At 37.5% G+C, this 15,141-nt stretch overlaps 1 protein-coding gene across 4 annotated transcripts in view; it reads right to left on the bottom strand.

Moving 5' to 3' along the window:
• LOC127962999 (zinc finger protein GLIS1-like) overlaps positions 1-15,141 on the bottom strand; it is a 69,676-nt gene that overhangs the window by 16,696 nt on the left and 37,839 nt on the right. For all 4 annotated transcript variants that reach the window (XM_052562641.1, XM_052562638.1, XM_052562639.1 and 1 more), the window contains 3 exons: positions 9,040-9,201; positions 6,115-6,225; positions 4,595-4,763 (listed from right to left, as the gene is read on the bottom strand). In XM_052562641.1, coding sequence (XP_052418601.1) covers positions 4,595-4,763; positions 6,115-6,225; positions 9,040-9,201 — 442 coding nt within the window. The remainder of the gene's footprint in view (positions 1-4,594; positions 4,764-6,114; positions 6,226-9,039; positions 9,202-15,141) is intronic.

Genomic DNA, 15,141 nt, shown 5'->3' with positions numbered 1-15,141 from the left:
AAAAAAAAAAAAAAAAAAACTTTTATTTTGTAAGCGACTGTTAGTGTTGAAGGAATGTTAGTGTTGAAAAATCCATAACCCATTTTCTCACAGCATATAGTTATGGGATGTTTAGCATATGTTCAAGCAGCCAAAGAGATTGCACACATACGTATGAAGCAACCAAATGCAAACCTACACAAAGACACAACAGAGGACTAGAATGCACTTTATATGTGCAAATTACAAAATGACAGAGGTACCCGCTCCCAACTTTGCTTTACTTTTTCTACTGGCCCCAGAACAAAGCATAGGGAGAGGCAGAAACATCTACATTAAATGCAGGCATCTTGGCCAGACACAACCACAACTTCTCCTCTAAACAAGAACAAACAGCCACAGTAACATAACAGGTCCTTCAGGCTAAAGAGATTTGCACATTGAAGCAACAACTTATCCCCTTTGAACCGAGCGAATGAGAGAGACGGTGCTAGCCAGGACGTCTATTTTTCCCTGGCACATGTTGGCGGTGATTTAAGCTGCTGCACTGCAAAGTGTGTTTTGTTCAAGGATGCTTTAATGATGGGGAGTTCTGCAATTGTCCTTCAAATTACTCTCACACGGACATTACGGGTCTGTTTTACCTTTCTCTTGCCTGAATTGCTGCTCTTAAAGGAATAGTTCACACAAAAATCTAAATTCTGTAATCATTTACTCTCAAAACCTGTACAATAAATGTTCCTCCACAGAATTCTAAAGATGACATTTTGAAGACTGTTTTCCATGCTCTGGTTTCTCTGTGCAATTAAAATTAAAGAGACTAAAACATGCTGGGAGAAAAAGCAAAAGCAACTAGTAAAGGTGGTCCATATGCTGTGTTTTAAACATGATGTGTGAGAAACTGTCTGAAATTTAAGTCATTAATCACTGATAACTGTGGCTAAAATCTCTCTGGAGGTAAGGCTGCACAATTCGGAGAAAAAATGATAGATAGATAGATAGATAGATAGATAGATAGATAGATAGATAGATAGATAGATAGATAGATAGATAGATAGATAGATAGATAGATAGATAGATAGATAGATAGATAGATAGATATGCACAATAACAAAATCACAATTAAAATAATAATACTTATTCTTATTATTACAATATATTTCTTATAGGTTTGGTAAGATGCTTGATTTTATTAATATATAAAAACTTACATTTCAGTCTGTTTCTCACAAAAACCATCATCTGGTTTCAGAAGACCAGAATATAGTCACATGGATCACATTTATGATACTTTAATGGTGCTTTCCCGTCCTTTTTGAAGCCTGAATGCTTCAATCCCCATTCATTTTAATTGCACAGATGAGAGAGAGCAACACCATTTTTAGAAAGTTTCCTTATGTGTTCCATGAAGAAAGGTTTGGGATGACAAAAAGTTTGTAAATGATAACAGAATTTTCATTATGGGGGAACTAGCTATCCCTTCAGTATTCTAGGCTTTGCCTTTTCATGAAATCTCCTCTGCTAACTATTGCACTACAGTATGCCCAGCATTATGACAAGAGCAATCAGAAGAACAAGAAAAATGACTTACAGGAAGGACCATAACTACTTTGGTTTAACTAATGCAAAACAAAATACAAAACATGCAAAACCTTGACCTCTGACCTCCCTCTCAAAATCTAAGAGTCATGAGTCATAGCTGGGTATTTTAAGGTAAGTGTCCACTAGGTCCGAATTAGCGTAAATTGCATAACATTGGAAGTAGCATGGGAAAATGTACATCCAACCCAGATTGCGCATTACAGCTGTTTGCAATATTATCATAGCATATGGTCTTCATAACATTACAATCCCCTTTATTCTGTCATGTCCATTTGAGCTGTTAAATCGTAGCTTATTGGTTTTGGATCACATAAATGGTCCTGCAAGTGAATGTACACTTAAACACATCTGGGTTTTGGTACATTCTAGGGTGGAGGGAACAGTCCTCTACCCATCTCTACAAAACATCCCAGGATACATAAATTAGACAGCACGTATGCTCCTACAAAAACAAGCAGTAATGGATTCTATAGACCAAGATATACAATCATTTCTCCCAAGGTTTTGAAAGCAGCAGTTAATCTCACAAATTCAAATATAAAATTACAGTCAATATAATCTTTAGAATCATTAAAATCACCAGGTTAAAATTGATACTTTGCATGCTATGCATCCTAACTAGTATTTAAAATTAAAACCACTGTGTATCAAATCTTAAAATGTTGAAATAAGTATTGCAAAAGTACCTGGATTGTTTACTATTTTAAATGGAAATTTGAGGTCCTGATCCGTGCACACTCTAATGACTTATATTGCCCACAACCCACTGCATGTTGGAAAAGTATTCAATTAGAACTACAACCACAAATAAAAGTGTTAAAAACTACATGGTGTAAGGTGGACATACTGTAATGCAACAGTTAGAAAGGGGATTTAGGTGATCAAAAATTTATATCCAGAAAATATATTTATTTAATGTGGTCCACGTTATATTTTATCTGTAACATCACAGTGAATTTTTTATATGTTTGGTCATTAACTTTTTATCGTTAACTTTGTATCAAATGAATCATTATGCTCTCCAAATGAAGAGAGTTTTTAGCATGAAAGACCCACATTCAGATCAATGTGGTACTTAATTTCTTTCTAAAACTGTAGAAAAAAATAATAAATCCTGCACACTATATGTACTTGCAAATCTATCAAAAATAGCGGTCACACTTTATTTTAAGGTCCAATTCTCACTATTAACAAACCATTAACTATGACTTTTGGCCACTGCTTTTTAAAGGGATCATTTGATGTTGCTAATAAGAACATTATTTTTGTGTATTTGGTGTAATGAAATGTGTTTATGCAGTTTAAGGTTCAAAAGACACATTATTTTCCACATAATGTACATTATTGTTTCTCCTCTATGCCCCGCTTTCTGAAACGTGTCGATTTTGACAGATCTCAATGTTCTGAAAAGCGATGTGGGCTGTGATTGGCCAGCTATCAAGTGTGTTGTGATTGGCCAAATATTTCAAGCGTCTGACGGAAATGTTACACCCCTCAACAAATACTGTTATGGGGTGTGCCGGTCAGAACACCGGCATGACAGGACAAAACAGTAAAACCCATTACAAATGAGGAAGTTGTTGCATCCAGTGGAAACATAATTACCATGTTTGCATTTGTGATCGGAGAAATCCGCGACTTGAGTAAGCGGTTTGAGTGAGCGGCAGCCGGCGGCTAGAGTGAGGAACAGCTGGACTCCGCTCCCTCCAAAGTGTAAGCTGATCCGGCGATCCACAGAGTAAAGTTGATGTATTTCCTCAGCGACCAGCACAATCAGCTCTAGGTATGACGAAGCGAATATCGTGCTCCTTTAGAAGGCCAAAAAAAGTAGTTTCCCTTTCACAATGAACAACACAGCTTCTCAACAAAACGGAGCCGGCAGCAACAGAGAAAATAAAAGGTACGCCTTATGTCTTTGGGTGAACATTTGTGCAGCGTTTTGCAAATCTTCCCACATAGTGATGTAGAGATGTGGAGGCGTGTTTAAACGAGTCGTTTTAGGGGGGCGAGGACAAGTTTGAACTTTTATTAAAAAAAAATAAAAATATCTCTTTGGATTTGAGACTTTAGTCTTTGTAATTTTACAGATCTTCTTTATGCATCAAGAGCTTGTAACACTCCAAAGAGAAAGGAAAAATTTAAATCGCATAATATGACCCCTTTAATAGATAGTAAGTTAGTTGTTAAGTTTAGGTATTGGGTGGGATTAAGGGCGTGGAATATGGTTATGCAGAATATGTGATTTATATGTATTAATAAACAGCCAATATGTTATTAAAAGGCACGATATAATAAGCAACTAGATAATAGTGAGAATTGGTCCCTATATTGAAGTGTTACCAAAATAGCTCTATTCCTGAAAAATGCCTTATGAAGGTCATAGGACCAAACTGTTGGGAGTGATGAAATCTATTTTGTATACATTTGCAAGTACGTATAGTGTGCAGGATTGTTTCTTTTTGTTTTGATGTTGGACCTGTTTTTTGGTCATTTTTCCTACTCATATCGATTGATTACCTACAGTTGTGCATGGGTAATTGTTGACTGATATCTCCAGTATGGTAGGAAATTAGATTAGACAAAACATAAAGGATGTTTAATGTGAAACATGACAGGCGAGGTAATTTAAATAGTGATTGAATGCATGCAAGGACTATGTCCCAAAGTCCATATACTTTTCTTTTATATACTCAGAAGTATATACCTTTTCTTCACTAAAAGAGTATATACTCTTAGGGCAAAGTACAAGAAGGCGAACTGGGATGCACTATTGTAGTAACAAGCCACTTGACTTGAGACATCATGTTCATAGTACAAACGAAGCTGCACCCAAGTTTAATACTCATGGTATGAGCAAAAATAACAGTGTTGCTTGTTTTAGCGAGCAACTCTAATTACAATTATAATCCATGATTGAAATTAAATATCCATTCCATCTTATTTATTTTTATACTTCACCCACTTTACATCACTGTCAAAAGAAAGTGCATACAGTGGATAAAGTAAGACGTACCTGTGAATATCTCCTGCCCGAGTGCTGGGGAACGGCCTTCTTTCCCATTCAGAGAGTGCTGGGAGGTGGCAGGACAGTGGGGATGCTGGGAAGGGGCAGGGCCATGAAGATGCTGGATTGACAGACATTCGCTCAGAGCTTCTGATTCTAAATGGGGGCAGGCCCTTAGCTGTCAATCAAAAATATAAGCAATAAAAAGACTAGGCAATAAAATAGAATGTTGACAGGAAGAATGCACATTAAAAACATATGGAACGTCTGTTCTAGAGTGTGATGGTGTCAAAGAAGAAATGAAAAGAGTCACACTTGTGTAAAATGGACTGAGCCCAAACAAAAGTCTTAAATAATAATCAAACTAAAAAAACACATCAGTCTGTGGTGGCATCCCACACCAGCCAGCAAAGGAAATGACAAGCTTAGAGAGGAATGATATTTCACCGCAAACAGGATCCTTTGATTGGAAACCTGAGGGGATGAGGGGAATGACATACCCCACATACACATCCATCGCCCTGAGTACAGGTTGGGATGCCACGTTACCAGCTACAGAGAAGTGGAGGGCTGTCTTTTGCTGGTGAGATTAGCATGCAAGGCTGATTTTTCCCTTCGCAAGGCAATAAAATCAAAGTTCTGGCAGTAATCATGCATTATATGCGACATTTGTTTATAGTTTGGGGAGTCATATGTGTTTAGGACTTTTAGACTGACTTTGAAAGCTCGGATTGTAGCATGGAATTATGTTTAACCGGAAAATGATCTTCAGACACATGAATTCAGAGTGGACTGAACCTGCAGACAATTCCTCGTAATAAACAATAGCCGAAATGAGCCATGACATGCAACTTGAACGTGTTATGTCATTTTAATTCCACTGCAATTAAGATTTTCAAAATAAAAGCTCACCAACTTGTGAATTAGATATAAAACAAACACATTTTAATTACATGCAAACTGGCAAAAGAGCACAAACCGCACGTTTTTCAGTTCCCAGCCATTCGTCAAAGGTTTGGTGCTTTGCCGCAGCGTGCCATAACAGGCGTCGCTCACGATAGATGGAGTGGGAGTGTTTGTTTGACATCGGCCCACAACATCTGGCCACTGGGGTATAACGCTGCACAGCTTATTAACAATGGTACACGCTCACATGTGTTTCCGCTTACAGCGGCAAGCAAGAAGAACGCATCAGTCGGCTGTCGTTTAGACCAGCGCAACAATGAGGCCATTCTGCTTATAATTACCCACTTTAATGAGGAATGCACTCTTCACCATGTAGATGCTGAAATGTGGTCAGAGTTGATCTATTGTTGGGGAAATTATTTTCAAAGACAAACCTAAGTAGAACCAACTGCACCAAGCCGTGAAAAAGACACAATTGACCAAGAAAAATATCTACTAGAAATGTTTCTCAAGGCTGAAGGCAAGAGCCAAAAAGCTAATTGTACTCTGATGTACTGATGAGATGATTTGAACAGAGACCATTCTAAAAGAGAGAGAGAGAGATATTAAGTTTTTACCCTTACCTTTCTACGCACCTGCTGCTCTTTGGCGGAGTGGATCTTCACATGCTTGCGGAGAGAACTGGGGTCTGTGTAGCGTTTAGTGCAGCCTGGGATCTGACACGCATATGGTTTCTGAAACAGGAAATGCACAATGAGTTTGAGAATCATAATTATGCACAGTTCAGCCACAAAGAGGGCACAGAAACACACTGCTATGGACACGAAAACCACAAAATCATTACATTATGACAGCGTTTATAATTGAGCAGCTATAATTATAGTTTGGAACAGACATTAGAAAGAGTGCACAGCATTTATGAACAGACATGGAAACCAAAAATAGACAATAATTTAGTCAAGCAACTATTTTAAAATCCCAAAACAAATGTTGTGTTTTTATAAATGAAAGTCTATATAAAGTAATTTATAGTCAAATGTATAAATATTAAATAAATTAAAAAAAAAGTGTTAATTCAATTATACATTTTAAACTTGGAACTGAAAATTGCATTTAAATCTTACAGATAACAAATTATATATATAATTATTTTATATTATATATAAAATATATATAATTATTTTTTTCTTCTGCACTTTATGGGTTACTAATACAGATGTTGGATATGTTCTTTCTGCATTTAAATTTGTGTTAAATCTGACAAAAATTTACTTTTTAAACCCACTGAATATGCCTACTTTTTTCAGCATTAATATTTATACTTTCAAACTGTGTGTAAATGGACAAACACAAGTGCAATAACTTTTTGCTTTGAGAGTTTATAAATAGTCAAAGTTTAAGAGGAAAGACAGTATCCTACCTTTCAGCTGAGAGGACATAGGAAGAAGAAAAGAAGAATACAGGTTGTTTGGTAAATCTCAGACAAGCATACAGGTACTGTACAAACACTCATTTACTGTTTTGCTGGTAACAAACTACTATGCCAGTTTTGTATTATTTTGCATTTTCTCAGAGTTAAAGTACATGTAGCCTACATTTTAAGATATATATCTATGTACCCATGATTCTTAGTGGTAAACTTTACTGAAACACTCTCACTCGGTCCAAAACATGCAGTGGTGATTTTCTCCCATGCATTTTACACTGGTCTTTTTTTTAAAACAGAGGCAGTCATTAAAGTGTAAGTGGATAGGCTTCCTTTATTAGCTCCCTTTTCCTACCTTCCCTCGTTCTCTAAATAACGCTGTTTTTACAAGCTGCTCGCGGGGCAGCTCGTCTCTGCGCATTTATTTGTTTTCGCTGTGCAATGCCATATAATCCCCCTGCTGTCTAAAAGCACTGAAAACAGAAACCGAGAAAGCTTAGGAATGGAAAAAAGAAAAAAGGCTGTCACGAATAAATATCATTACAGTCGAAGTGATTTTTTCACTGTATATGAGGCGTGTGGGAAGGCTGTGACAGGGTGCACACGAGAGTTAATGTGCAGCGCTGGGCATCTGGAGTCGGGGGGCTAATTGGCCGTGGCAGTGTGACGGTAGCGCAGCGCTGGAGCTGTACTGCGATGAGATACAGCACAGGGTTCTGCCAGTTAGTGAGGAATTACTAACTCATGCTTTTCCTGACTTTTATTTTTCCTCACATTGTTAGAAATTGAATGCAAGACATTACTGCCTCTCTCGGTTTCTTTTTCTATCTCTCTCTGCCATGTGTCGTTACTATCACAAACGGAGCATGGTGTTAAACGATGTATGATAAAACGTGTTTCACCTCGTCAACCCATAGAGACATAACCTTATGGCTGTTTTGTGCATGCAAAATTAACATTTGGGTCAAATAAAGGTAGCAAACAGCACATTTATGGGTTTGATTGTAAGGTCCATTAGGTTGGGGACTTGAGCGCTTAGGATTTTTGCTCTGAACTAGAAGGCCCTTGGAACACCCATGGTCCACTCTTTAGTTTTGTTAAAGACGCAATACTAAAATTAAAATACAGATTAGTTAATCTTTTAAAAGTAGTTAGCAACACAGAAAACTACTAACAAAAGCAGCAAACTACATTGCACATACAATATGTAATTATATTATATAAAAGTCCTAAATTATATGTAAAAAAGTTGAAGAACAGCACTATTTAACAAAATAATAAAAAATAAAAAAATGCTATGCACAGACTCAGATTGTTTCATACATTTTTTGTTAACATTACTTGTCTAAATTACCTGATTCATTAGAATGAATCAGCATTCCCAGAGCTTTATACCAGAGAGTATGATTTAGGATGAAAAAAATATATACATTTCCGACTATAGATATGAAAGTGAATGATTCTGATTCACTAGAATGAATCAGAGTGTTGAATGTTATATATGAAAAAAAAAACATTCAAAAACATTATGGAATGAGTTTCCAATTCTATATAAGAAAGAACCATTAGGATTTACCCGATCACTAGAATAAACTTTTAACTGCTTTTTAACAACTTTTCAGTGCTACAGTTCACTATTATTCACTAGAATGAACCAGAGTTTCCAATCCTATACAGTTTATAAAAAAAAAACATTGATGATGAACCAGATCACTAAAATAAACATTTACGTTTAACTTTCATCAACATAAGAAAGTTAAGACATTTTAGGATGAACTGATTTGTAATATTGTGCTATTCAGTGCTACATAGAGAGAGAATGATTTAGGTAGAACCGATTCAATAGAATGAATCAGACTGCCAACACTACATAGGAGGAAGGAGGACAGTTTAAGACAAATCGATTCACTAAAACAATCTTTCCAATGAAAACTACTGCCACACTGAAATGCATTAAGCATTTAGGACAACTATGCTATTAGTTTGTGTTTTAACAACACTGCTGATTTCTATATTTAGGATGATGTCAGTAAAGAGCAGTGGTTGTATTCTTGTGTTTTGAGGCACTTCCTTTTGAGTCGCAGCTATGACAGGTTAGGGTCGGTTGTATTCATTTACTCACAGTGTCCAGATGTGTGCGCTGGTGCTTTGCCCTGTCGCTGGAGTTGCTGAATGCTTTCTGACAGCCCGGATGCTGGCACAGGTACGGCTTCTCTCCTGTGTGACTCCGCAGGTGAATCTTCAGATTCTCCAGCCGTGAGAAAGCTTTGTTACACCCTTCAAACTGCGAGAGAGAAATATGACATCAGGGAACATCAACAAGTGTGCTTTATAGAAATGCCAGCTTTTTTGAAAGATGGTGGTTTACCAGGCCTTGCCTTTAATATGTGCATGAATGTGAACAAAGCTTTCAGGTAAACATTTGAATCAGAAAAAGCCATTCAGATTTGTTTTTGCATGTCATTTTTCATGTCAGCACTGGTCTGGCCAATCAGAATCTGTAGACAGTCATTACAGCATGGCCCTCTGCAATCTGCAGTCTCTAAGGCACCTGTGTAATGAGGCTCAGGACATACTGATAGTACATGCTGTCTTGTAATTTAAGGGCCTCATACATCCTATGCAATCTCTTAGCTCCACCCACAAAATGTCAATAGCTCTCCAATCAGGAGCCTCGGATGGGACAGGGTTGCAGATTATGGAGGTGTCAGAGAGAGTGAAACCTGACATAGCAGCTTTGGTCTCTATTGTCCACTGACCTCTAACTGAGGCCCCCACTTCTATCGCAGCTCCAGTTTCACTGAAGGAAAGAGCCTTCCATTCTTCTAATGGGCCTTCAGAACATCATTCGGGCTCTGGCCTCCTTCAATCACTCGCAAAAGGCTTGCTATTGATGCCAGGCCATTTAATACGGGGCGAAACCTTAGACTGCCACGTTCGGGATATATTGAGTGACCTGGATTATACAGTGTGTGTGTGTGTGTGTATATTTGTGTGTGCAGAATTCTTATAAGGAACATTAAAAGCATGTGGAAACTAGAGAGAAAAAAAGTCAGTTTCATACACGTTTTGCACACTTTTAGACACACAGACAAAACTGGATTTACAAAAAAAGAGCAAAAAAAAAACTTTGGTTCTGCACAAATGAAATGTCACATCAGAGAAACTTTGCCATAAATCCAGTAAAATCCAGACTATTAACCTTTAAAAAAATCATTAATAAATATATATATATATACAGTAATATTTGTAAAAGTATGATGATATAAATAAAGAGTAAACAATTATATTATTTGCTGTGAAAATTATTTCTCTAAATTTTTTGAGGATTACAATATTCTGCCTTTTTTTAATGCTTATTTCTCAAGGAACTTTAATTTTGTCCATATATCCAAAAGTTTGGAAATATGCCTTAATCATTTCTAGTTAGGATACACATAAAATACTAACATTGTAAATTATTTTTTAAATTAAATATATTCTTATGATGCTAATGTACATTTTCAGCAGTCTTTTTTTAAGTCTTCAGTGTCACATAATGTTTAAAAAAATCGTTCTTATACGCTAATTTGGTGCTCAACATTTATTTTCATGATATTAAAAAATATTATGCTGTCTAATATTTTTGTGGAAATCATTTGCAGCATTATAAATTGAAAAAAATTGCATCCGCTTTTGATCAATTTAATGTGTCCAAACTCAAAAGTGCCAAAAGTTTTATAGTTTAAACATCCACAGATCAAACTTCTTATTAAAGTACATAAAAGTTCATATATTACATAAAGTTGAATTTTTCTTCAAAACAAAGTTTTACTGGAGATCTTATGTTAAGTAGTTAAAGTTTAATTAATTGCAGAGATAAGATGTGGGGTTTGTGAAAGGAATATCAATGCACTCTGCAATCTGCCAAGCACTTTTCCAAATTTATTTCACACAATGGAGTATCACAGTAGTTGAGACACTGTATGGGGCTTTTGGACGTGCAATCCTCACAATGTCAACTTGGGCCTGTGTTATTCCACAGCATGAAAACTGTCTGAACATACGCACCCATAAAACAGAGCTTAATAAAGTCTCTGAAATCCAGGCAAGTTTGAGATATTTCCCCTGTATTGACTCCCAAAATATGAGTTTTCAAAACAAACTCTTTACCTTAAAAACGATTACGTATGTCCTAAAATGTGTGTATTTATGTATAGGGGAAATAATCATTCTTTCACTGCTTTCTTTGCTGTAATACAAATTTCAGGCTAAATTGAATTTATGAGTCCACAGAGAGAATCCTGCTAATCGCGTAAAGCCCACCATTAGCGTTAGGATCGGCTGCCAATGGAGCGAGGTGCAGAGCATTTTGGGATACCTTTCAAACACAGCTATGTATTCTGGGATGTCATGCAAACATAGCAATCTAACACATGTTTAATCCACATGACTGGGAGGAACTTCTTTCTCTCACTACTCATGTCTCTCATTGTCTCTCCACTTATCTCTGGATTTTTTTCAACTTTTATAGAACACAACATTCTCTTTTGTATAATAGCGCAAAAATGCATCTCTATTTGCCAAGTCCTGAACATTATTTTCCAAATAATTCTAATGCAACCGGTTTTACAGCTGACGTCAACATCTATCAAAACATCCCCAAATGTTAACCGAGGAATGTGAAGTTTCTGAGATACACACAGACGTTTATCATAAAAATCGGAGAGAAAAGTGAGACTCCAAACACGCTAAATATAGGTTGCATTTTAAACCAACCGCTATAAACCAACTATGACAGCTCCTAAGTCTCCACAACCCTTTGAATTTATTTGTGAAAACAGTTTAGCACACTAATCACATTAATTGCCATAAACGTGTTTAGTTTTCCCCTTCTAAAGGCCTGTGTGAGGGTAAACAGAGTGATAACCGTCGAAAGTGGATGGTGGTAAGTCATTTGACGCCATCTTTCCGAAGTGGGCCTCAGGATCTGCTGTATACACACAGAGTGATAGTTCGGGCTGACATTTAGGTCAGAGGCGCACAGCCAATCACGGATGATTGCGGGCCACACGAACCCTAACCTGATGACTATATGGGAAATGAAGCATGATTGCGGCCGAAAACGTCCAACGGGGCATCGGGCAGCTAAAAGCCCATAGTGTACACAAGCAATCGGAAGAAAAAACAGTTCATTAATACCCTTAAATACCTGTAGAATACAAGCCCGCTATTATGGTGCATGTAAAAATAAGGCCACGTCGTGTCACTTGTCGACGTCACACTGCGCTCTGAAGGAATTAAATGAACTGAGAGGAAGAGAAAATGTGCTTATTATGGGAATTGCATTCAGGCCACATTCTTTCCCATGGAGTCAAAGGTCCACCGCTGTTCCCGTTAACATTCAGAGGTGCTCTGAAACATAAAACATATTTCCCCATTATACTGTAACTACCAATCTCACCTTCCCTCAGGCTTGCGTTTATTCTGACATTAAAACCTTTAGCAACTAACAAGCATTAAATACATTATTACTCGTAATTAGTGGGCTGAAAGGCAAATTTTAATGAGCACCATGACTTTTCTTACACCCAGACACGTTTTCTGTAATTCGGTGTGACATTCAAATTGCCTCAGCGCTCTCAGATATGCAATGTCTGCAGGTTACCGCGATGTTCTGTGACCAGCACTTGTACAAAATCGATTCTGGTTCCTGTTGGAGAAGGAGAGGTGTTACGAGGTTTACCGCTGAGCGCCTGGAGTAACTATGACCTGTAAAAGAGAAACCGCCGACACGTCTTTCGGCACGGAGCACAGCGGAGCTCACTCAGACGGAGTGGCTAAAAACTACAGGCGAAAGCGAACATGTGCCTTTAATCCGCCTGTTTCCAAATGCCCCCTGGCAACCACAGCAAAGAGCAGAAAAACGTAAATGGTTGAAATTATATCCATATGATTCAATGAGACAGCTAAGGGGAGACAGGTTTCTCATGCACTTCATCAGGGTACAAAATTAAACACAGCTTAGCTAAAACATTCACATTACATAGTTTACACATATCATTTCCCCATCCAAACGCCACTCGTTTTAGCAGCCAGCTTCATCTGTTGCTAATAGGAGGCCTAATATGAATCAAAGATCTGGTTAATTTTTCTCTCTCACTCTTTTTTTTTTTTTTTGAAAACATATTTTTGGAACGAAGCTGATGTGAATTCACATTCAATTATTCTCACGAATCTTTGATTTTTCTTTGTTGCTCTTTCGTCCGTTACTTTCAAATTTCCAAACATCTGATTTATACCTGATGTTATGCGTATACAAATCCTCAGCTGACAAATGTTGTCCAGATGGGATCGAAAGCTTGGCCGATAAACCGGTGGAGGAAGTAGTCATGTAAATGACTAACAAAATTGCTTCTTCGAACAGTTTTTTTGTTCTCATGCAACACTGGTAAAACCAGATTGAAACCCATGTAGACTGTAGATGGGACCTTCACAGGAAGCAACCTATGATGACTAAATTGGGCCTCTCGTGTAGTCATTAAGCACCCCCCCACCCCACTCAGAGCAAGGTTTTTGAAGGAAATTGAATTGAAGGTGTATTATGGATTCTGGCCTCGTCGCCATTGAAAAGTCAGGCATGAGCAACTTATGCTACATGTGGGAATCCTGAACGAGAACATGCAGGAAACATATGGGTCGTTATGGGAGCACTTAACCCAGTGTCGTTCTGGGGCACACTGTCAAAGTGTTACCAGCCAGGAGACACAGTATTCACAAAAAACTAGCTGTGATCTTCTTTTAACCTAGAAATAAATTCATATTTAGACAGGTGAAGGTCTCCTTCCGGGTCAACTGTTGCTTCTGAAGGTTCTCTTCCTTTCTAAAAGCCTTTAACCTGTAACTTCTAATGTCCCTAACCTGCTGCAGTAATCTGAATTTATGACTAGGTGGCGTGCTCATTTAAACATCCTGAAAACAGACTCAAATTGTTGAATAAAGTCATTATTGTTGTTTTCTTTGCACACAAAAAGTAGGTTGAACCGCTGATGTCACATGGACTATTTTAATATTTTCCTTACTACCTTTCTGGCCCTTGAACATGGTAGTTGTGTTGCTGTCAATGCAGCGTCAGAAAGCTCTCGAATTTCATAAAGAAATTTGTTTAATTAAAAAAATTTAACTTGTGTTTCGAAGATGAACAAAGGTCTTATGGGTTTGGAACGACATGAGGGTGAGTAATTAATGAGAGAATTTTCATTTTTGTGCGAGATGTACCTCTAATAATATATGTGACAGAAATTTGAAATTGAGATTTATAAATCATCTGAAACCTGAATAAATAATCTTGCCATTGTTGTATGGTTTGTGAGGATAGGACAATATTTTGCCGAGATAATACTATTTGAAAATCTGGAATCTGAGGGTGCAAAAAAATCTAAATACTGAGAAAATCGCCTTTAAAGTTGTCCAAATGAATTCTTAGCAATGCATATTACTAATAAAAAATAAAGGTTTGATATATTTACGGTAGGAAATTTACAAAATATCTTCATGGAACATGATCTTTCCTTGATATCCTAATGATTTTTGGCATAAAAGAAAAATCGATCTTTTTTTTTTGGCTATTGCTACAAATATACCCCAGTGACTTAAGACAGGTTTTGTGCTCCAGGGTCACATATGCACATTAGTATATATATTCATCACTAGTAGTAAATGCACACTGCTCTTAAGTAGGGCATATGCCCTCATCTTACCCTACATGTTACAGGCCTAAAGACCTGGCACCATTAACTTAGTGTCAAATTTATTTAATCCGTGTTTTCTTTGTTAAACTGAACACCAAAGAAGCCAAACAGCGTTCTCAGTTTCTCTGGCCATACTGTGGAAGCTCTCAAAGCGCTGATGGATACCAAGCACAATCTGTCACTCCAGTAACCGGCCTCTCACTCTATCTGTTCTAAGTATCTCTAATAGCTAATTAGAGAGTATTACACTCGCCTCGATGCCTTTACAATACCACCAAGCCATCAATTATCTCCCCGTTTCGTGCAACATGACCCAGGACACAGTGAGATGTGATGAATCTCCTCAACATGATATGTGCATCGGTTCATGCATGCGGAGGGACAAATCCAGCATTTGACGCAGAGGGCTCTCAGAGTCCATTAACAGCCGTCAGTCCCCATCTACTCACTAACACCTGCTAGCGTTCGGTTCCCAGCAGCGGTGGCGTAAAGTG

Source organism: Carassius gibelio, chromosome B8, assembly GCF_023724105.1.
Source record: "Carassius gibelio isolate Cgi1373 ecotype wild population from Czech Republic chromosome B8, carGib1.2-hapl.c, whole genome shotgun sequence".
Classification (NCBI taxonomy): domain Eukaryota; kingdom Metazoa; phylum Chordata; class Actinopteri; order Cypriniformes; family Cyprinidae; genus Carassius; species Carassius gibelio.
This window is presented reverse-complemented; position numbering and strand designations above follow the sequence as displayed.